Source organism: Oncorhynchus mykiss, unplaced genomic scaffold (genome assembly GCF_013265735.2).
Source record: "Oncorhynchus mykiss isolate Arlee unplaced genomic scaffold, USDA_OmykA_1.1 un_scaffold_329, whole genome shotgun sequence".
NCBI lineage: Eukaryota > Metazoa > Chordata > Actinopteri > Salmoniformes > Salmonidae > Oncorhynchus > Oncorhynchus mykiss.
This window is the reverse complement of record NW_023493777.1, coordinates 56714-80994: the sequence shown is the minus strand read 5'-3', so window position 1 is coordinate 80994 and position 24281 is coordinate 56714. Positions and strand designations below refer to the sequence as shown.

General features: G+C 45.3%; 1 protein-coding gene across 3 annotated transcripts in view; it reads right to left on the bottom strand.

Moving 5' to 3' along the window:
- Positions 1-23219, bottom strand: part of LOC110533197 (centlein) — a 103181-nt gene extending 79962 nt beyond the window's left edge. The window contains exons 1-9 of one of the 3 annotated variants that reach the window (XM_036973829.1): positions 23115-23219; positions 22842-22878; positions 22200-22287; positions 19240-19328; positions 16901-16985; positions 13195-13329; positions 11885-12127; positions 8976-9109; positions 7546-7708 (exon numbers count right to left, since the gene is read on the bottom strand). In XM_036973829.1, the coding sequence (XP_036829724.1) occupies positions 7546-7708; positions 8976-9109; positions 11885-12127; positions 13195-13329; positions 16901-16985; positions 19240-19328; positions 22200-22283 (933 nt within the window). In that variant the 5' untranslated portion in view covers positions 22284-22287; positions 22842-22878; positions 23115-23219. Of the gene's footprint in view, positions 1-7545; positions 7709-8975; positions 9110-11884; positions 12128-13194; positions 13330-16900; positions 16986-19239; positions 19329-22199; positions 22288-22841 lie in introns of all 3 variants that reach the window. The other 2 variants (XM_036973828.1, XM_036973827.1) reach the window with 2 other exon arrangements.
- Positions 23220-24281: the final 1062 nt, after the last annotated feature.

The following is a 24281-nucleotide window of genomic DNA, read 5'->3' as shown; positions in this document are numbered from 1 at the left end:
TGTGTTAGTGTATGGTTGAGTGTGATGTCGTGTGGTGGTGTATGGTTGAGTGTGATGTCGTGTGGTGGTGTATGGTGTGGTAGTGAACGGTTGAGTGTGATGTTGTGTGGTGGTGTATGGTTGAGTGTGATGTCGTGTGGTGGTGTATGGTTGAGTGTGATGTCGTGTGGTGGTGTATGGTTGAGTGTGATGTCGTGTGGTGGTGTATGGTGTGGTAGTGTATGGTTGAGTGTGATGTCGTGTGTTAGTGTTTGGTTGAGTGTGATGTCGTGTGGTAGTGTATGGTTGAGTGTGATGTTGTGTGGTGTATGGTGTGGTAGTGAATGGTTGAGTGTGATGTCGTGTGGTGGTGTATGGTTGAGTGTGATGTCGTGTGGTGGTGTATGGTTGAGTGTGATGTCGTGTGGTGAAGTAACCGTATTATAAAAGGTGGTATTGGAATTTGTGTTAGTACTGTGTACTATGGGTAGAGTGTATTAGTACTGTGTGTTATGGGTAGAGTGTATTAGTACTGTGTATTAGTACTGTGTGCTATGGGTAGAGTGTGTTAGTACTGTGTGTTAGTACTGTGTGTTAGTACTGTGTGCTATGGGTAGAGTGTGTTAGTACTGTGTGTTAGTACTGTGTGCTATGGGTAGTGTGTGTTAGTACTGTGTGTTAGTACTGTGTGCTATGGGTTGTGTGTATTAGTACTGTGTGCTATGGGTAGAGTGTATTAAATGAAATCAAATCAAATTTTATTTGTCACATACACATGGTTAGCAGATGTTAATGCGAGTGTAGCGAAATGCTTGTGCTTCTAGTTCCGACAATGCAGTAATAACCAACAAGTAATCTAACTAACAATTCCAAAACTACTGTCTTGTACACAGTGTAAGGGGATAAAGAATATGTACATAAGGATATATGAATGAGTGATGGTACAGAGCAGCATAGGCAAGATACAGTAGATGGTATCGAGTACAGTATATACATATGAGATGAGTATGTAAACAAAGTGGCATAGTTAAAGTGGCTAGTGATACATGTATTACATAAGGATACAGTCGATGATATAGAGTACAGTATATACGTATGCATATGAGATAAATAATGTAGGGTAAGTAACATTATATAAGGTAGCATTGTTTAAAGTGGCTAGTGATATATTTACATCATTTCCCATTATTAAAGTGGCTGGAGTTGAGTCAGTGTCAGTGTGTTGGCAGCAGCCACTCAATGTTAGTGGTGGCTGTTTAACAGTCTGATGGCCTTGAGATAGAAGCTGTTTTTCAGTCTCTCGGTCCCAGCTTTGATGCACCTGTACTGACCTCGCCTTCTGGATGATAGCGGGGTGAACAGGCAGTGGCTCGGGTGGTTGATGTCCTTGATGATCTTTATGGCCTTCCTGTGACATCGGGTGGTGTAGGTGTCCTGGAGAGCAGGTAGTTTGCCCCCGGTGATGCGTTGTGCAGACCTCACTAACCTCTGGAGAGCCTTACGGTTGAGGGCGGAGCAGTTGCCGTACCAGGCGGTGATACAGCCCGCCAGGATGCTCTCGATTGTGCATCTGTAGAAGTTTGTGAGTGCTTTTGGTGACAAGCCAAATTTCTTCAGCCTCCTGAGGTTGAAGAGGCGCTGCTGCGCCTTCTTCACAATGCTGTCTGTGTGAGTGGACCAATTCAGTTCTGTCTGTGATGTGTCTGTGATGTGTATACCGAGGAACTTAAAACTTGCTACCCTCTCCACTACTGTTCCATCGATGTGGATAGGGGGGTGTTCCCTCTGCTGTTTCCTGAAGTCCACAATCATCTCCTTAGTTTTGTTGACGTTGAGTGTGAGGTTATTTTCCTGACACCACACTCCGAGGGCCCTCACCTCCTCCCTGTAGGCCGTCTCGTCGTTGTTGGTAATCAAGCCTACCACTGTTGTGTCGTCCGCAAACTTGATGATTGAGTTGGTGGCGTGCGTGGCCACGCAGTCGTGGGTGAACAGGGAGTACAGGAGAGGGCTCAGAACGCACCCTTGTGGGGCCCCAGTGTTGAGGATCAGCGGGGAGGAGATGTTGTTGCCTACCCTCACCACCTGGGGGCGGCCCGTCAGGAAGTCCAGTACCCAGTTGCACAGGGCGGGGTCGAGACCCAGGGTCTCGAGCTTGATGACGAGCTTGGAGGGTACTATGGTGTTGAATGCCGAGCTGTAGTCAATGAACAGCATTCTCACATAGGTATTCCTCTTGTCCAGATGGGTTAGGGCAGTGTGCAGTGTGGTTGAGATTGCATCGTCTGTGGACCTATTTGGGCGGTAAGCAAATTGGAGTGGGTCTAGGGTGTCAGGTAGGGTGGAGGTGATATGGTCCTTGACTAGTCTCTCAAAGCACTTCATGATGACGGAAGTGAGTGCTACGGGGCGGTAGTCGTTTAGCTCAGTTACCTTAGCTTTCTTGGGAACAGGAACAATGGTGGCCCTCTTGAAGCATGTGGGAACAGCAGACTGGTATAGGGATTGATTGAATATGTCCGTAAACACACCGGCCAGCTGGTCAGCGCATGCTCTGAGGGCGCTGCTGGGGATGCCGTCTGGGCCTGCAGCCTTGCGAGGGTTAACACGTTTAAATGTCTTACTCACCTCGGCTGCAGTGAAGGAGAGACCGCAAGTTTTCGTTGCAGGCCGTGTCAGTGGCACTGTATTGTCCTCAAAGCGGGCAAAAAAGTTATTTAGTCTGCCTGGGAGCAGGACATCCTGGTCCGTGACTGGGCTGGATTTCTTCCTGTAGTCCGTGATTGACTGTAGACCCTGCCACATGCCTTTTGTGTCTGAGCCGTTGAATTGAGATTCTACTTTGTCTCTGTACTGGCGCTTAGCTTGTTTGATAGCCTTGCGGAGGGAATAGCTGCACTGTTTGTATTCGGTCATGTTACCAGACACCTTGCCCTGATTAAAAGCAGTGGGTCGCGCTTTTCACGCGAATGCTGCCATCAATCCACGGTTTCTGGTTAGGGAATGTTTTAATCGTTGCTATGGGAACGACATCTTCAACGCACGTTCTAATGAACTCGCACACCGAATCAGCGTATTCGTCAATGTTGTTGTCTGACGCAATACAAAACATGTCCCAGTCCACGTGATGGAAGCAGTCTTGGAGTGTGGAGTCAGCTTGGTCGGACCAGCGTTGGACAGACCTCAGCGTGGGAGCCTCTTGTTTTAGTTTCTGTCTGTAGGCAGGGATCAACAAAATGGAGTCGTGGTCAGCTTTTCCGAAAGGGGGGCGGGGCAGGGCCTTATATGCGTCGCGGAAGTTAGAGTAACAATGATCCAAGGTCTTTCCACCCCTGGTTGCGCAATCGATGTGCTGATAAAATTTAGGGAGTCTTGTTTTCAGATTAGCCTTGTTAAAATCCCCAGCTACAATGAATGCAGCCTCCGGATAAATGGTTTCCAGTTTGCAAAGAGTCAAATAAAGTTCATTCAGAGCCAACGATGTGTCTGCTTGGGGGGGGATATATACGGCTGTGATTATAATCGAAGAGAATTCTCTTGGTAGATAATGCGGTCTACATTTGATTGTGAGGAATTCTAAATCAGGTGAACAGAAGGATTTGAGTTCCTGTATGTTTCTTTCATCACACCATGTCACGTTAGTCATAAGGCATACGCCCCCGCCCCTCTTCTTACCAGAAAGATGTTTGTTTCTGTCTGCGCGATGCGTGGAGAAACCTGTTGGCTGCACCGCCTCGGATAGCGTCTCTCCAGTAAGCCACGTTTCCGTGAAGCAAAGAACGTTACAGTCTCTGATGTCCCTCTGGAATGCTACCCTTGCTCGGATTTCATCAACCTTGTTGTCAAGAGACTGGACATTGGCAAGAAGAATGCTAGGGAATGGTGCACGGTGTGCCCGTCTCCGGAGTCTGACCAGAAGACCGCCTCGTTTCCCTCTTTTTCGGAGTCGTTTTTTGGGTCGCTGCATGGGATCCACTCCGTTGTCCTGTTTGTAAGGCAGAACACAGGATCCGCGTCGCGAAAAACATATTCTTGGTCGTACTGATGGTGAGTTGACGCTGATCTTATATTCAGTAGTTCTTCTCGACTGTATGTAATGAAACCTAAGATGACCTGGGGTACTAATGTAAGAAATAACACGTAAAAAAACAAAAAACTGCATAGTTTCCTAGGAACGCGAAGCGAGGCGGCCATCTCTGTCGGCGCCGGAAGTATTAGTACTGTGTGTTAGTACTGTGTGCTATGGGTAGAGTGTGTTAGTACTGTGTGCTATGGGTAGAGTGTATTAGTACTGTGGGCTATGGGTAGAGTGTATTAGTACTGTGTACTATGGGTAGAGTGTATTAGTACTGTGTGTTAGTACTGTGTGCTATGGGTAGAGTGTATTAGTACTGTGTGTTAGTACTGTGTGCTATGGGTAGTGTGTGTTAGTACTGTGTGTTAGTACTGTGTGCTATGGGTAGAGTGTATTAGTACTGTGTATTAGTACTGTGTGCTATGGGTAGAGTGTGTTAGTACTGTGTGTTAGTACTGTGTGTTAGTACGGTGTGTTAGTACGGTGTGTTAGTACTATGTGCTATGGGTAGAGTGTATTAGTACTGTGTGCTATGGGTAGAGTGTATTAGTACTGTGTACTATGGGTTGTGTGTATTAGTACTGTGTACTATGGGTAGAGTGTATTAGTACTGTGTGTTAGTACTGTGTGCTATGGGTAGAGTGTATTAGTACTGTGTGTTAGTACTGTGTGCTATGGGTAGAGTGTGTTAGTACTGTGTGCTATGGGTAGTGTGTGTTAGTAATGTGTGTTAGTACTGTGTGCTATGGGTTGTGTGTATTAGTACTGTGTGTTAGTACTGTGTGTTAGTACTGTGTGTTTGTACGGTGTGTTAGTACTGTGTGCTATGGGTAGTGTGTGTTAGTACTGTGTGTTAGTACTGTGTGCTATGGGTTGTGTGTATTAGTACTGTGTGCTATGGGTAGAGTGTATTAGTACTGTGTGTTAGTACGGTGTGCTATGGTAGAGTGTGTTAGTACTGTGTGCTATGGGTAGAGTGTGTTAGTACTGTGTGCTATGGATAGAGTGTATTAGTACTGTGTACTATGGGTTGTGTGTATTAGTACTGTGTACTATGGGTAGAGTGTATTAGTACTGTGTGTTAGTACTGTGTGCTATGGGTAGAGTGTATTAGTACTGTGTGTTAGTACTGTGTGCTATGGGTAGAGTGTGTTAGTACTGTGTGCTATGGGTAGAGTGTATTAGTACTGTGTACGATGGGTTGTGTGTATTAGTACTGTGTACTATGGGTAGAGTGTATTAGTACTGTGTGTTAGTACTGTGTGCTATGGGTTGTGTGTATTAGTACTGTGTGCTATGGGTAGAGTGTATTAGTACTGTGTGTTAGTACTGTGTGCTATGTGTAGTGTGTGTGTTAATACTGTGTGTTAGTACTGTATGCTATGGGTAGTGTGTGTTAGTACTGTGTGCTATGGGTAGAGTGTGTTAGTACTGTGTGCTATGGGTAGTGTGTTAGTACTGTGTGTTAGTACTGTGTGCTATGGGTAGAGTGTATTAGTACTGTGTGCTATGTGTAGTGTGTGTTAGTACTGTGTGCTATGGGTAGAGTGTGTTAGTACTGTGTGCTATGGGTAGTGTGTGTTAGTACTGTGTGCTAGGGGGAGAGTGTATTAGTACTGTGTGTTAGTACTGTGTGCTAGGGGGAGAGTGTATTAGTACTGTGTGTTAGTACTGTGTGCTATGGGTAGTGTGTGTTAGTACTGTGTGTTAGTACTGTGTGCTATGGGTAGTGTGTGTTAGTACTGTGTATTAGTACTGTGTTCTATGGGTAGTGTGTGTTAGTACTGTTTGTTAGTACTGTGTATTAGTACTGTGTGCTATGGGTACTGTGTGTTAGTACTGTGTGTTAGTACTGTGTATTAGTACTGTGTGCTATGGGTAGAGTGTGTTAGTACTGTGTGTTAGTACTGTGTGTTAGTACTGTGTGTTAGTACTGTGTGCTATGGGTAGAGTGTATTAGTACTGTGTGCTATGGGTAGAGTGTGTTAGTACTGTGTGTTAGTACTGTGTGTTAGTACTGTGTGTTAGTACTGTGTGCTATGGGTAGAGTGTATTAGTACTGTGTTGTTACTAATAGCTAATAGCAGGTGGTGTCTGCTGTGTGAGCCTCTTCCTGGTTGCAGAGGACTCTGGGTATTGTAGTGTAAATGAATAGAGTGGTAATATATAGTATAGTTAGTCACCTTCTGATAAGAGGTGGTGTCTGCAGTGTGAGCCTCTTCCTGGTTACAGAGGACTCTGGGTATTGTAGTGTAAATGAATAGAGTGGTAATATATAGTATAGTTAGTCACCTTCTGATAAGAGGTGGTGTCTGCAGTGTGAGCCTCTTCCTGGTTACAGAGGACTCTGGGTATTGTAGTGTAAATGAATAGAGTGGTAATATATAGTATAGTTAGTCACCTTCTGATAAGAGGTGGTGTCTGCAGTGTGAGCCTCTTCCTGGTTACAGAGGACTCTGGGTATTGTAGTGTAAATGAATAGAGTGGTAATATATAGTATAGTTAGTCACCTCCTGATAAGAGGTGGTGTCTGCAGTGTGAGCCTCTTCCTGGTTACAGAGGACTCTGGGTATTGTAGTGTAAATGAATAGAGTGGTAATATATAGTATAGTTAGTCACCTTCTGATAAGAGGTGGTGTCTGCAGTGTGAGCCTCTTCCTGGTTACAGAGGACTCTGGGTATTGTAGTGTAAATGAATAGAGTGGTAATATATAGTATAGTTAGTCACCTTCTGATAAGAGGTGGTGTCTGCAGTGTGAGCCTCTTCCTGGTTACAGAGGACTCTGGGTATTGTAGTGTAAATGAATAGAGTGGTAATATATAGTATAGTTAGTCACCTCCTGATAAGAGGTGGTGTCTGCAGTGTGAGCCTCTTCCTGGTTACAGAGGACTCTGGGTATTGTAGTGTAAATGAATAGAGTGGTAATATATAGTATAGTTAGTCACCTTCTGATAAGAGGTGGTGTCTGCAGTGTGAGCCTCTTCCTGGTTACAGAGGACTCTGGGTATTGTAGTGTAAATGAATAGAGTGGTAATATATAGTATAGTTAGTCACCTTCTGATAAGAGGTGGTGTCTGCAGTGTGAGCCTCTTCCTGGTTACAGAGGACTCTGGGTATTGTAGTGTAAATGAATAGAGTGGTAATATATAGTATAGTTAGTCACCTCCTGATAAGAGGTGGTGTCTGCAGTGTGAGCCTCTTCCTGGTTACAGAGGACTCTGGGTATTGTAGTGTAAATGAATAGAGTGGTAATATATAGTATAGTTAGTCACCTTCTGATAAGAGGTGGTGTCTGCAGTGTGAGCCTCTTCCTGGTTACAGAGGACTCTGGGTATTGTAGTGTAAATGAATAGAGTGGTAATATATAGTATAGTTAGTCACCTTCTGATAAGAGGTGGTGTCTGCCGTGTGAGCCTCTTCCTGGTTACAGAGGACTCTGGGTATTGTAGTGTAAATGAATAGAGTGGTAATATATAGTATAGTTAGTCACCTTCTGATAAGAGGTGGTGTCTGCAGTGTGAGCCTCTTCCTGGTTGCGTAAGACTCTCTGTGTGTCCAGGTTGAGTCCTTCTAGCTGCTGGATGAGCTGGGCCTGCTCTGCAGCATGTTCACTACTCTGTCTGTACAGGGCCTGCACCTCCTGCAGCTCACGCCTGCGTAGAAACACATGCACAACGCAACATCAAATACCTACTATACAAACATATTCAAAACATAAAGAATTTGTGGCATAATGACACAAGACGTTACTAAAGTACAATGACATCTTCAATCACTTCTAACACACAGAGCGTTTCCCTGAGCCGGATGTGACTGGCTGACATCTCTCAGTGACACCACGTTAAGACACAGAGTAGTTAAAAAAGGTGAGATTACCCACAAAGGCTCCTGGGTTTTCACCGTTTTATCATATTGACTAAAGCTTAGCCAAAGCCTGCACCATTTCCCCTCCTCTCTCCCTGACTCTGCCTCTACAAAGCTCTCCAAAGCACATCTGGTATGCAGGGCTTATCAACTGGTTCTAGACGAGGATGTGCGTGTCGCCTCAGAGCCTCGGGGTGGAGAGACGGCTAGAGCCTCTCGCACACACTGTCGCACACACTCTCGCACACACTACTCTAAACGGGTTTAACTGAGACTTTTGTGGATAATGAAAGCCACATAAAAGTAAATCTAATTTAGCAAGATTATAAATTGATATTGGACGTATTTTAATTGAGGGTCATTTCACTGTACAATTTATACTTACAAGGTATACAAAACCAACATGACAGACCAATTTATACTTACAAGGTATACAAAACCAACATGACAGACCAATTTATACTTACAAGGTATACAAAACCAACATGACAGACCAATTTATACTTACAAGGTATACAAAACCAACATGACAGACCAATTTATACTTACAAGGTATACAAAACCAACATGACAGACCAATTTATACTTACAAGGTATACAAAACCAACATGACAGACCAATTTATACTTACAAGGTATACAAAACCAACATGACAGACCAATTTATACTTACAAGGTATACAAAACCAACATGACAGACCAATTTATACTTACAAGGTATACAAAACCAACATGACAGACCAATTTATACTTACAAGGTATACAAAACCAACATGACAGACCAATTTATACTTACAAGGTATACAAAACCAACATGACAGACCAATTTATACTTACAAGGTATACAAAACCAACATGACAGACCAATTTGAATGCATGAAAAATATTGCCTGTGACATTTACGTCATTGTGCATTGTATCCATGACGATGCCAAATCACAGACGTTATGGCACATCGCACAGCAGTTTCCATTTATTTTTAATGCAAGGTGTCCAAGAGTGACCTGAAAGGCGTCTGTCACATACAATGTATTTTTATAAGGTTTTATTATCTGACCTGAGTTGGGTGACGTGTTGGTCCCTCTGTGCCACCTCCTTCTGCCTGGAGGAGAGGAGGTCTGCCAGGCTGCTGCACTGGCCCTGAAGGTCTGCCACCTGCCGCTGGGCATCGCTCAGATCACCCTCCATCTCCTGCCATGGTGGAGGACAAGAAGAGGACTATCAGTCAATCAATCAACTAATCAAATGTACTTGTGTCTGTTTACAGCAACAGTCGTCACAAAAACATGCTGTAAAGTCCACAGACCACAGGTGTCAAACTCATTCCACGGAGGACCGAGTGTCTGTGGGTTTTCGCTCCTCCATTATACTTGATTGATGAATTTAGGTCACTGATTAGTAAGGAACTCCCCTCACCTGGTTGTCTAGGTCTTCACTAAAAGGAAAAGCCTAAAAGCAGCAGACACTAGGCCCTCCAGGGAATTGGTCTAGAGGAAGCGACTCTGTTTTGTGTTTGTTCAACAAATGACGGTGACCGTTTGTATTCCTCAGTGGATTTGGTAAAGGCTTGGTGTTCCTGTTCCTAAATGAGCTTCAGAACGGCGTAGATGTGCTAATAAAAAAGTCCACGTGAAAACAACGGCCAGAGGCCAGGACACAGTGTGTGACCCGTCTCTACCCTGACGGAGTCCTCTACGACGTTACGTGTTGATGTTGTGTTGCTGGACTCCACTAATGGCCAAACAACTCTTACCATTAAGAGCCAGAGAGATAAGAGGTCTGAGAGTGTCTGAGCACTGAGGGTCATCTTAAAACTTCACAAGAGACTCTCTCCTTTTAACGAGAGGCTACAATTACAGCAGGGCAGACCCGGCCGCCTGGCTTCAAACACACAGGGGGCATCGGGACAAGTCTGACTGTAATTAAAAACAGCTTCAATCACCGACGCTGGTGAAATTAATGGCGGCAATTTAATGGCAGCAAATTAGCCACCGTGAAAGATGGCGCTAAGGATGTAGCGATAACACTACTAGTACATAAACAATATCAGTGCATAGTTGTGACTTCTTGTAACTTTTTAATGTTCCAATCTTGAACAGACTTATCGTTCTAAATTGGTGTGGAATCCTTGTGCATTCCATGTGTTCCACCCATCTCTCAGAGTTGCATGGTATTAAAGCCTGGTCAGGAGCAGAGCCAGGTGACTGTCTGTCTGTCTGTGTCTGGTAATGTGATTGATGTGCGTAGTGGAGTTGTTACTAGGGACTGGCCCTGTCATAATTACACCCTGGCCCTGACTTATTCAAAGCCCTCTCTTTCTCTCTCCTCCTCCTCCTTCCCTCCCTCTCTACCTGTCTCTCTCTCTCTGTCTGCCTGTCACTCTCTCTGTCTGCCTCTCTCTCTCTCTCTGCCTGCCTGTCTCTCTCTCTCTCTGTCTGCCTGCCTCTCTCTGCCTGCCTGTCTCTCTCTGTCTGTCTCTCTGTCTGTCTGCCTCTCTCTCTGTCTGTCTGCCTCTCTCTCTGTCTGTCTGTCTGTCTCTCTCTCTGTCTGTCTGTCTCTCTCTCTGCCTGCCTGGCTGCCTGTCTCTCTCTCTCTGCCTGCCTGTCTCTCTCTCTCTCTGCCTGCCTGTCTCTCTCTGTCTGCCTCTCTCTCTGTCTGCCTCTCTCTCTGTCTGCCTCTCTCTCTGTCTGCCTCTCTCTCTGTCTGCCTCTCTGCCTGCCTGTCTCTCTCTCTGCCTGCCTGTCTCTCTCTCTGCCTGCCTGTCTCTCTCTGTCTGCCTGTCTCTCTCTGTCTGCCTGTCTCTCTCTGTCTGCCTGTCTCTCTCTGTCTGCCTGTCTCTCTCTCTCTCTGCCTGTCTCTCTCTCTCTCTGCCTGTCTCTCGCTCTCTCTCTGTCTACCTGTCTTTCTCTGCCTGCCTCTCTCTCTCTGACCTGCCTCTCTCTGTCTGCCTGCCTGTCTCTCTCTCTGTCTGTCTACCTGTCTCTCTCTCTGTCTACCTGTTTATCTCTCTCTCTGTCTGCCTGCCTGCCTGTCTTTCTCTCCGTCTACCTGTTTCTCTCTCTGTCTGTCTACCTGTCTCTCTCTCTGTCTGTCTACCTGTCTCTCTCTGTCTGTCTGCCTCTCTCTCTCTGTCTGTCTACCTGTCTCTCTCTCTCTCTGTCTGCCTGTCTCTCTTTCTGTCTGTTGTGTCGCTCATGCACTTGACTGGATGAGCGCTGATGAGAAATGACTGTTGGCTCGTACTGAGAAGAGTTGTGCTGTGTGCGTCAGCGGAGTGTGTCTGTCTGTGAGTGCGTGTTCGAGCCTCTGTGCTGTGTGCGTCCACGGAGCCCCCCCCTCCCCCCAAGCTCTACTATTGATGGGCAGTTGTGTTCTGTTCCAAGAGGAGAGTGGGAAGGGTAGTGGTGGTAGTGGCGGTCTCCTGTGGGTTGACACTGATTGGTTGTCTGACTGTTTGAACAACATGTGTCCAACGTGCTGCTGTGGTGATTCTTTTGTTGCGAGGCGGATTAGAGTGAGAGAGTAAAGTTGATACATAATAATGACGAGGGGGAGAGATGCATATCACTGATTCTGCTAATAAGCTACACGAATAAGGAGAGGACTAAAACACTGCAGTCGTCCAGTGATCACATCGGGGGACTTGGCCGGGGCTCGGCTTCTTCTCTTCCTCACCAGACGAGACTTGGGTCCAAAATGTTAAAAGTAATTATTTCTCCCACCCCCGGAACAGGGCCATCAATATTTAAAATGTGTGCTTTGAGAGAGGAATTATTTGACATTCATATATTGAGGATGGAGAAATAAGGAGGTTCAAGGTGTGTAGAAGAAACAGAACCCTTCCTCTGTCTGTGCGTGCGTGCGTGCGTGCGTGCGTGCGTGCGTGCGTGTGTGTGTATATATATATATACACACATGGGTTGGTCCCCAGTTCCCCCCTCCACATGGCATCTCTTTTTGTGTTACCTTGACTTTGGCATCCGCGGAGTCTCTCTCCTCTCCGTGTCTCCTCTCCTGCCTCTGTGCCTGCTCCAGGTCGCCTCGCAGGGCAGAGCAGCAGGACTCTAATGCCTCCTTCTCCTCTCCGTGCCTCCTCTCCTGCCTCTGTGCCTGCTCCAGGTCGCCTCGCAGGGCAGAGCAGCAGGACTCTAATGCCTCCTTCTCCTCCTCCAGGGCCTCTTCTCTCCTCCCCCTCTCCTCCTTCACATCCTGAACAAAGAAGAGGGGGGGCAGGAGTCACAGGGCCAGATAAACAACACCGACGGATGAAGAGAGGGAGAGAAGGAGAGAGAGGGAAAGAGAGAGGAGAAAAAAAAGTAGCATGGGGTTTTGAGGAGGATGAGATGGGATGAATATGTAGAATGTAAAGTCAGTGCTATTCTGTGCTTGGTTGGGGCCTCCGCTGCGCAGCTCCACTGTGGCCCCCCCATGTGGCTCTCACGCATGTCTGATTGACAAGGTCACCTGTGCTGTGAGGCTGTGAGGGCTGGGGCTAACTGTGAGGCAGGTAACAGGGGCCACGCAGATTCTCCCTTTAATGACAGGCCTCCTAATGAGAACACACTTCACTACAACATCCATTACATCTGTTCCCAGCCTCCTTTGATGGTTCCCCCGCTCTCGGAGTTGGATTTGATGTTTTATTTTATCAGCGAGACCCCGCAATGCAAAGACGCATCCGCGGACCTCGAGTTCACTCCTTTATTAATGAATCATAGCCAGGGTCCCATCAGGGCCGTAATTAGGGATAAGCCACATCATCACACGAACGCCTTACTTTCACTCCCTCCATGGTCGATCATTAAGTATTTATCTATAGGCAAGTTATCGACTTCTCTCTCCCTCGCTATCTCTGGCTTTTCGGCATTCTCCGTCTGCTCAAACCTCTCAGTTTGGAGACATGTCAGAGAGAGAGAGATGAACCGATGAGCGAGTGAGAGAGAGAGAGAGAGAGAGAGAGAGAGAGAGAGAGAGAGAGAGAGATGAACCGATGACAGAGAGAGAGAGAGAGAGAGAGAGAGAGAGAGAGATAGAGAGTGAGAGAGAGAGATCTGGCCTGCTCCAGAGCGAGGAAAAACACATAGTCCGTGTTTCTTTTCCTCCCCTGCCTCTCTAAGTGATTTTGAGGCCTCAGGCTACAGTATAGCCCTGGGGGAAACGTCCTGTTTGGTGTCACAGTGAAGAACAGTGGTTGCCTACAAGGAGCCAGAGCGCAGAGGCTTCAAAGCTCAAAGCGGAGGCAGGCAGGCGGGTGCCACTGGAAATTTGTTCCAAACCTTAAGTTCTTGACTCTTATTCCCCAGCTTGCGGCGCAGAGCTGCCAACTCCTTCTTCACTAGGCCTCTGTCCTCGTCCACAGCCATCTTCCTCTGGACCAGGTTGGTGATCTCCTGCTGCTGCCCTGTCACTCTCTGGTTCAGCCAACGGAGGGAGTGGGGGAGAGAGAGAGAGAGGATTATAGATGGAAAGAGAGAAAAAGAGAGAGATAGAGAAAAAGAGATAGATGGAGAGAGAGAGATGTGGAAAGAGAGATGGAAATACAGAGAGAGAGAGATGACGTTAGTCATCAACAGCAATCTTGGGCAACGGGAGGGAATAAACTATTTATGGATTTTGGAAGGAAGTAGGCATTACAGTAACTACAGGGGTCCCATTTTGGATCAATCAGAGGCTCCAATTGACAGAGAGGGTGACATTTAGTATGAGCTCCTGTTATCAAATGGCCACTAGCGAGGAAGACACAGTTGGATCTCATGCGAGGTCTAATCTACTTCACATCTAACCACTCTATCCTACTCATCTTCTGTGTCAGTTGGGTTCAGATCTGGCAGATACTGACAAGGCCTGTGACTGGGCCAGAACCTTCCTTCTAGCCCCTGATCTCACAACAGGTGCTGAAGGAGACCTTCACAAGCCCTCGCTTTCATAATACTGGCCTCAGTAAACCTCCGTACACATGAGCCAACTCATGTACTGTAGGCCTATGTGCTATGTGCTAACCTCACCACTTACAATGTTACACAATGAGCCACTTATATAGAATAAGAGCACTCTAATACTGTCTAATAGGTGTAGGCCTGTATAGAATAATGAACTACTACTCTGTACATTTACAATACAGTTAGCATGATAGCCTAATCAAAACGATGCTTCTCATCTTTACTAACAAACTAGAACAAAGGAATCAAAACGATGAAAAATGGTTCCATAATTTTAATGATCAATTTTCTGTTCCTGCCGCCTAGTCTTCTGGCAGGCCTATAGCTGGGCGACTGTAGGAGGAGAGAGAGGAGGCTGCCCTTTTAACACTGCATCAGCTGGGCTCTGGCATGGCAGTAATCCACTGCAGGCTGCGGGTAGCTCGAAAATAACACCATGCTCTGGGATGCAATTAATTGCCATGTTGGGGGAATCGCTCAAATCTTTTCCAAGATGGTGGATTTACTAGACGCCTTCATCTCCTCGTTCGCCATGCAAAAACGGGCTTTAATAGAGATTTATACGGGCGAAGAAGAAATAAATTCAAGCGTTGATAATGAGGTGGGCGAGAACAATTTCAACTCCAGTAGTGTTCGATTGGTAAGAAAAAGGTTTAGGGTAAGATAAGAGGTCGAGGACAGAGAGATTAGCATTAAAAATTCCCAGTGCAGTTAAAAATGAAAGCTAATTATGTTACAAAAATGGAAGGGAGTGGAGACGAAAGAGAGCGGAGAAAGACAGAGAGGGAGAGAGAGAGAGAGGTAGTGAGAGAAAGAAAAAATAAGTAGAAAGAGAGAAGAGAGGTAGAGAGGAGAGGAGAGAGAGGGAGAAAGAGAGAGAGAGGGGGGAAAGATGAGAGAGAGGAAAGAGGTAAAGAGAGAGGAGAGGAGAGAGAGAGAGAGAGAGAGAGAGAGAGAGAGAGAGTGAGAGAGAGAGGGGGGAGAGAGTAGAGAGAGAGAGAGAGAGAGAGAGAGAGGGGAGAGGTAAAGAGAGGAAAGGGGAGAGAGTAGAGAGAGAGAGAGAGGAGAGAGAGAGAGAGAGAGAGAGAGAGAGAGGTAGTGAGAGAAAGAAAAAATAAGTAGAAAGAGAGAAGAGAGGTAGAGAGGAGAGGAGAGAGAGGGAGAAAGAGAGAGAGAGGGGGGAAAGATGAGAGAGAGGAAAGAGGTAAAGAGAGAGGAGAGGAGAGAGAGAGAGAGAGAGAGAGAGTGAGAGAGAGAGGGGAGAGAGAGAGAGAGAGAGAGGGGAGAGGTAAAGAGAGGAAAGGGGAGAGAGTAGAGAGAGAGAGAGAGAGAGAGGAGAGAGAGAGAGAGAGAGGGGAGAGGTAAAGAGAGGAAAGGGGAGAGAGAGAGAGAGAGAGAGAGAGAGAGGGGGGAGAGGTAAAGAGAGGAAAGGGGAGAGAGAGAGAGAGAGAGAGAGAGAGAGAGAGAGAGAGAGGGGAGAGGTAAAGAGAGGAAAGGGGAGAGAGAGAGAGAGAGAGAGAGAGAGAGAGAGAGAGAGAGAGGAGAGGTAAAGAGAGGAAAGGGGAGAGAGAGAGAGAGAGAGAGAGAGAGGGGAGAGGTAAAGAGAGGAAAGGGGAGAGAGAGAGGAGGAAAAAAGAAGAAAAGGAAAGACGATAGTGAAAGTTGGAGTGGAGACATTGAGAGGGATAGCGTGAGGTCCTGTGTGGACTCAGCAGACCATCACATCTCCAGAACAGTAAAGGGGGAAAAAACAATTAATCCCCATTTGGGTTCCTTTGGCCCAAATCTGGACGAGATGATGAATGTCAGTGGTCTGTGTGACACTGCACACAATCCTGACTATTAATGAGCTTCACAAATAGGCCAGAACTTCACCAACCAGAATTTCTACTGCTCTTGTAAAGAACTTTGGGGTGGGGGTGGAGTGCTGCTACTTTCAAGGTATAGTTTAGAAGTGAAGGGGCATGGAAATTAACCAGTTATTAAACTTATCTCCATGGTTACTTACTTAATAATACAATGTATTCGTAATATTCTAAACAGTTTGTTGTTTCTGCAGGCACACAAGATGATGTTGAGGAATATTATGCAGTGAGTGGGAACATACTGTCAGGTCTATTAAGACTTGAGCGGTGTCCAGTGGTCATCAAAGGTAGCCTAGTGGTTAAGACTTGGGCCAGGAACCGAAAGGTTGCTGGTTCAAATCCCTAGGTGAAAATTCTGCAGATGTGCCCTTGAGCAAGGCACTTAGCCCCAAATATCCCTGTAAGTCGCTTTGGATGAGATCTGCTAAATGACAGAAAAAAATGATTTAAAATGTAGATGGCGCGGCAGAATGAATGAACCTGCCTGCGTCCTTCCTTCATTCTCCCTCACAGTGACAGTGTTTGACCGATAACATGTTTGAAATCTGTGCCAGCACTCTTTTTCTCAGAACAAACAGAGCAGTGGTAAGAAAATAATGTGTAACATCTATTGTGCTCCACAGCTCTGGCTAATTGTACATAGCTAAACCAGTGTTAAGATGAGTGAGGAGGGCGGGATAAACACACTGTTAAAGAGCTGCTGATGATAGCATTTAGCGCCCGTCTCTCTGGGAGCGGATGGGATGAAGTTAGCGTAGCATTAGCCAGCTGACAGAGAAGGTTGCTAATGTAATGACAGAAACTGACAGATGCTGCTGTTAAGGGACGGTGATTAAGGGTAAATTACAGTGCGTCGCCGTAATCATTATCTGTCCTAGCAGCCCATAGAACACACTTACTGAGCCACTGTTATAGGTGGGCATAGAGTTAACACTTGCGCTAGTGATAGGGCTTGCCTCAGACAAACCCGAGGCTTACGGGTCTTTTATATAACCGGACTGACTGACTGTAGGTTAGACTGGACTTGCACTCTCACTCAGACAGACATTCTATTTCAATGCATCCCTTCATATCAAATGGAAGAGAAATTCCTATGGGAGATTTCTCTGTTCAGACATCAGGATACGACGCAGACATGGTTCACTCACTATGCATTCCACATGTCATAACAACAATACCTGGTCCAGCTCCTGGATCTTGTAGTCTTTGGCCTGCAGGATCTCCAGCACCTTGCGGTCCTTGGCTTCAGCTTTCCATTTCTCTCTGTTGGGGACACAGAGAAACATAGAAATATAATGTTCATCTATGTCATTCTAGTTCTATGCAGAGTCATACAATCTGTCATTCTATTTCTACGGAGAGAGAGAGCGGCAGAGCGGTGAAGTGACTGCGAGGCCCAGAGCTGAAGCATCGTTAGCAGCTCGTCTCCAACGACTCTCTGGTCCTGCTAATGATGATGGGTTTCATTTGGAGGCATAAGGGTGATGTGGTGGTGACAGACCCACTGACAGGATCTAGCATATGGCAAACGACAGCAAACAAGCTCATCTGAGGGGAAATGATAGCTTCATTTGTATAATCAACAGGAAAACCCATTCAGTGCACAGGTTTACAGAGTATTGAATGTTATCAGAGAAGTGAATATGCCAAGTGCATGTAGTCTGTCACCCCTATAATAGCATATTATTTTAATGTCTAGTACATTGAATGACAGTTTCAAAACAAAACACAGAAACACTCGATATCAAGCAAATATCTGTGCACTCAGGCAACCAAATTACAACAAAGAGGGCCTTAAAGAAAAGCAGGTCACAGGAAAAGAAGATAAACCCAAAGTTGTGTGTTCAAACACTCAGCGGGCTCCCTGGGCGCAGGCAGGCAGGCAGACAGACACCAGAAGTATGTCAATCAGCACCCCAGTGTCATTTCACTGTTCTCCAGATAAGGTAATTACCAGGACCACATCAAACCTGGAATCCTATTCAGCACACACACACACACACCGCAAACTTTTTCCCTCGCTCTCTCTCCGCCCCATTGGGCCATGCAGCGGCAGCCTCCTCCAGCAGCATATCTTTCATTCTGGCTCGCTGAGGCCTCTTTTCTCCTGTTCACTGTTTGGGGAGCGGAGACAAAAGAATAACGATTGGGGCCAGTTTGTTTCAACAGCTTCTTGAGATCACCAGGGAACCCCCCCTCCAACCAACCCCCACCTCTCCCCATTCCTCCACCCCAATCCAGGCTCCTCTCCCCCCCATGCCATGGCTGGCTCCCCCCCCCCCCCCCCCCCGGAGGGACATTGAAATGAATGCCTGGTCTCCTCGGAGTCAAGCGCTACCTTGTATCCTTTGCCGTGTTAACCGTGTCCTGAGCAGCCATCCAATCGCTACAAGACCAGCTGGAATCCCCCACAGGCCCGGCGCTTGACTGGAGTCGGCGCAATTATCATGTCAATATACCCGCCGTGTGCAGCGCGGTGCCAGTGTGCTGATAGACTACACACACACACTCTCTGGGTGCATGTTACCTAGGCCCCTGTGGACCAACATGCTTTGTTGGGTTTCCCTAGCCGGAGCTGTGGGGGATGGGGAAACTGCCTGAGACACAGACAGAGAGAGGATCCTGAACCTGGCACACATGTTTTCCCCCTGAAACCAACCGTCTGAGGCCCCTGCCAACTGACACGCTTTATTTTGTGTCTGATGCTCCTAAAGGCAGGGGAATGTAGAATACAGGCCTACTAGACCTACTACATGAAAAGGACTCCACATCTAGGTCTACTACAGTACATTGAAATGCTTGTTATGAACAGAAATGAACAGTCTTTATTAAGAAATGAAATCCTGCACCACGATTCTTTCGAATCTTCATTCTGTTTACGAGGAGCTTGGTGTGGCTTTACGAAAAACAACATTTTGACACAGCATTTTAAATCAAACAACTTTCCAACAGAAGTTTTGAAAAGAACAGACATGCCTGAACTCACACTACTACCGTGTATGACTGCAGTAGTTGAAATACCTGAACCCCTGTTCTTTCCAACCAGTTCCCATGCTGATGTATTCTGTGAGGCTTAGCCGCCCCTCGCAAAAGGTCATCTTCAATCTAACGTTTTATCCCCATAAAAAAAAACGAAGCACTTGGCAGTGAACGTTTTCCCAGTTTTAGAATGGGAGCCGAGCGAGACTGTTTTCATTAACGTGGGTGGTTTCCATGGCTGAGCAGCTAGACTGGAGATAAGAGGGCTTTAAGGAGCATCTGCACTATTCAGCCGTAAACCCACCAGAATGTCCAAGGTGTCTCGCACACACAACCTTGGGATAACTTTCAGCAGACGTACTTCCCTACCTACCTCTGTTTCCCTTTGGAGATGGGATTTCTGGGAGATCTTTAAGGCCCTGAACATTTCTTCACAGGTTGTAGTATGGAGATGAGTTATAGGCCATGCTTCCAGAGATAGAACGTATGGGTGAGAGGGAACCGTGACATTTCGGAGCAGTTTCAATTACTAACTCACCGTTCGACCACTAGGCTGACGGCCTGGGTCAGGTCCGGATTGGCTACTTGGAGGCGTTTCCATAGGGACCACACAAACTCCTTGTCAGCCTGTGAGAAGAACAAACAATTTCATGGTTATAAGATTTCACGGTTATGAATGATTATACTCAAATCGTATTATTATGACTAAATCAAATCATTATTCTAAAAATGTGGCATGTGGTAGTCTTAATGAACCTCACAGACACATAACACAGAAATACTGAAATTCATTTCCTATTTTTCGACATCCTTTTCTGAAATAATAACACTATTTCTCACATCTTAAAATGTAATTAGTGAGAGGCGATGTTATAGCAATTCTAAATGAAATACAAATAATTCAATGAGATGCTTGAAGACATTAGCATATATGGGGGGGGGGGCAACCCAATCAATAATTAAAATGGCCTGTACAAAATCAAACTTTAGATGAGGGGTGCCTTCTCTAATCATGGTGCTGTCTTTACAGAGAGATTACATTACTGGAGTGTGACCTTCGGCTCAAGGGGAGGCTACATTGACACTTGTCATTATGCACAATTCATGACTGGGGAGTTAGAGATCAAACCAAAACAGCAGTTAAAGCAGCATATCCCTTATTAATAAAGTGCATCTGATTCTGGACGGTTTTCTCTGCAGCTCTGAAGTAACTAGCGGAGGAGAAGCACTAAACTGATGACAGAGAGAGTCCTGGAAGGCGCAGAGACACCTGAGAGCCTCCGCCCGTGACACATTTCACATTCAAATTGACTCGCCGCCCCCAAAAAACGGCGTTCCATTTTTTAAATTTTTTTTTAAGCTACATTACATTTAATGAGAAACATCTAAAAACTACATTTTCGGCACACTAAAAGATAGAATTATGCCAAATCGACTTAATATAAAATCATCTGTTAAATTATTTTCACATCATCACAAGATGAAAAGTCATCACTCCCACTGGAATCTACTGGTCTCCAATTAGCACATGAATTTTAAAACCCCATTTAAAAGTGTCTAATCAATTATTTACTAAATGGCGGAGGCAGACCTTGGTAGACCATGGGCTGAACATACAAAGTGGAGAGAGCAGAGTCGATCCTTATTGGATGAATAGAGATCTCACCAATCCTGGTCCTGCACTGCCGTTAATGACAAATTAAGAAATGGGGGCCTGACATCAAATAGGTGGTCTCGCTTCTCCTGGCCTATGGCTGCCATTAACCCTTACATACTGACAGTCAGACTCCTCGCCAGGACCCTCACCACCCATATCAAGGGCTTCTCCACAGTATTAGAGATGTATCGAATGTGTTTTTGATGATCACTGAATTATTAATTGTAATTGCAGACCTTGAAAGACCATGGGCTAAACATACTAAGTGGGCCTGGAATGCAGCCACATATTAATAAAATTAGCATGGTCAAGTAGGAACATTTTCTGGCCGACAGACGGGCGACTTTGTAGTTAATGGTGGTCCTGAGAACGCTGTGCCAGAGAATTTACACATTAATGGCATTTCAAATGCCACGATTTGAATGGTACACGGTACAACTAACACTGTCTAACAGTCACTAAGAGACAGACAGAATCATTGATGCTCTCTCTCTCCCCAGACCACCGAGGAGAAGTGATTCATGTCAATTCAATAGATGAGAAATACAGTAACTGGTTGATGTAATGGAGGTCGTGAGTGACTTCGGTCTGGATCAGGTCTGACAGACAGGCCATACAAACTCAGTTGGTAGAGCATGATGCTTACAACGCCAGGGTTCTGGGTTCGAGTCCCACAGGGGACCAGTATGAAAATGTATGCACTCACTACTGTAAGTCGCTCTGGATAAAAGTGTCTTGTAAAATCTACAAATGCTGGTCAGTGCTTTATACTGTACCTTGAAACGAGTAATACTCCCTTCAATACATTTTGGGATCATTGGACAGGAAAAGGCGCCACGCTCACTCACAATTCATTGTTTTGCTTGTTTTATTAAACAAGTTTAATAGATTGATGTTTCAGCCTTCAATGGCCTTCTTCATCTCAGAACACATCAAGAAAATACATTAACTACTGTAAACAAGCAATGATCTATGCTGGACTCAAAAGGCAGAGTCTCGTATAGTGTAGAGTGAAGTATTTGTCCATTTATTTGCCCATATACACACACTCACAGAGGTGAGCTTCTCCAAGATGTGCGTGTGAATATGCAAAGTGAGACACTGATTCCAGGTAAATCCACCGTTTATGTTTTTAGGCACCACCTGGTGGCGAGCCTGTAACGACAAGACAGCATCTCTCCATCACAGCATCAGAGAGAAAGAGAGAGACTGACTGAGACTCGTTCAGGAGGATGCAACGTTATAGTATGTTCTAGATGGGAATATAATGTGTAGATCAAATGTGTTTGTGATTAACTGGGAGTTCAGTTCTACAAATCAGTTTCTATCTGCAATGTACTAAATGCTGAAACTCACTGATTAGCCTATGATCCAAATATGAAATGGTCATAGCCTATGGTGCAGGGAATGTGCAGTAGCAAGGAAAAGGGCAAAAAGCTAAACTTCATGTAAATCTATCATTGCTATTGTGGTTACAGAGCTAGATGTATTACCTAAGTTGGTGCTGTATGGCTCAGTTGGTAGAGCATGGCGCTTGCACCGCCAGGGTTGTGGGTTCGATTCCCCGGGCCCCCCATATGTAAAAAGAATGTATGCAGACATGACTAAGTCAAAGCGTCTTCTAAATATCATATAAGTTGCATCTATCAATATTTTCCTATGTTTATTAGGATCTTGCCGTGAGTATTTGTAAGCACTTAGAAAGTGTTCACTTGTGACATAGCTAACGCAGGTTGAGATGTTGTGTATAAACTGATTTATTTTAAACACAGAAAATGTTGGCAACAATATAGCTAGATTCAGCTGTTGACAACATAAACAATACCATCCAACACAGTCACCTGGCATTGCACTAACTCCTCAGACAAACTCCTCACTTCTTCCTTCAGCAGCATGATGCGACTGCTGTCTCTAGTAGCCATCATAGAGCTGGAAAAGAGAAAAATAAAGAAAATGATGGAGGCAGTACACATTTTCTCATCAATATACAGTAAGCTTCAACGTTACAGTAGAAAGCTAGCTAGAGACAACACTATATAGATATACATTAGATTAGACTGTATAGTAATATCGAGCCCGTAGTGATCAATGTTGTTGCTGCACTATTGATTTGGGAATAACGTTAGAGCTCTAGTGACAGAGACAAGTCAACAGGTGTTACTAATTGTCCTCAAGACTAGTGCCATTCAGCTAGGTGGTCGTCTAATATTACATTAGCTAGCTCGCAAAGTTAGCTAGCTACATATGGTCCTGTACCGGGAGGACATTTTCGTATGTAGCCTTGCTTCACTTCAACAAAGGACAAAAGGGAGAAGTAACTTTGAAGAGACCATAGAGACTAGCTGGTTTGCCAATTAGCTAGCTAGCTAACGTTAGCTAGCCTATAACTGAAGGTGAGCCCAGCAGTGAAGCACGACCGTGCACTGCAACAGGTGTTCTACTCTGTTTAGTTAGCCAGTCGGTGGTAAGTAAACAAACATTACCTTGGGTGTTGACAACTTTCTCGGTCGGAGAGAGTAGCTAACGTTACAAAGCAAAGTAGAAAGAGCTAACGTTAGCAGCTGGCTAAGTTGAACGATAACGTTACATGTCAAAAGTCCATGCATTGAACAGCATCATTGTAGACAGCAAGCATACGTATCCTGAAGGACAACTGTATATTTATCCGTGCATATAGGGTATGTATTGCTGTCTACAACATTTTGCGAGACGAAATGTACACTTTCTGAGTGAATCACACTGTTGTCAATAGCTACCGAGACGCCTTTTCCATTTCAAACAAGCGCGCTGTTTTCCGTTTTTTACTTCCCCATACGTCAGCGTACTTCCCAAACGTCAGTTTTTACGACACGCCAACGTATTAGGAAGTAACTGAAAGCAGCGCTCTAATTGTTTGAAATGTCAAAGCCTGTTGTAAAATACCTAGTAGGAGATAACGTATTCATATTTTGATTAATATGTTCTTTAGTAAAGTCAATCACACTGTAATTGGTGTGTTAAGGGGAAATGCATGCATACAGCCACAGACCCCACTATCAGTGTAGCCTACTGCATTTGTCTACTCTTGGTCTTCTCCTTTTTACAGTTAATTACTTACCACTTGTCCTACTTTTTAGTTTGATAATTGTTTATCATTTGCAGTTAGTATGAATGTTTAACATTCTTGGTATGGGAAAAATATGCTGTTTTGCTGGACATGCAGCAACATATGGATGGACTCATGCTTGCATGCACTGTAATGAGTGGCCAGGCATGAAAGATGAGAAGAGATACTACAATGAAGAAATATGAGGACTGGCAACTCTGTTGTTCATTCACACAAATGTTGGTTCATCTGCTCTCTGTTTGTCTGGTCCTTCTGCCTGCCCGGCTGAGAAAAAGAAAAGACAAGAGAAAGAAAAAAATAAATCAATTGACTTAGCACGATTAGGCTGTTCCTTGACCCACAAGCAGTGCCTCTCATTAGGATCCTCATTTGTGGAGCGGTTTCAGAGGCAGTAGACTGGCGCGTAATGCGCAACATCTGCCCTGTTAGACTTGCACAGACGGACACATGGCATTTATACTGTATGAATCAGATTTTCTCTCCTCTTGCCTGCCTCCCAACAAAGCTCCTTGTTTAATGGAGATGGTGACCAATCATCCATTTAGGAGCCTGGATCTGGATCACTGGAAAGGGGGTTTGTTCCCCACTTTATATCATTAGAGGAGGACAAACGTCACCAGTGACTTTCTATGGGGTCCCATTCAGTGATTAGATGTATGACTAATTCAGGCCCATTACATCCAGATATCAGGTGCATGCACAGTTAGAAATAAATTGCCACTCTATGGCTGCGTTCACAAAGGCAGCCCAAGTCTGATTTTTTTTTCCCACTAATTGGTCTTTTGACCAATCACATCAGATCTTTTCACATCAGCTA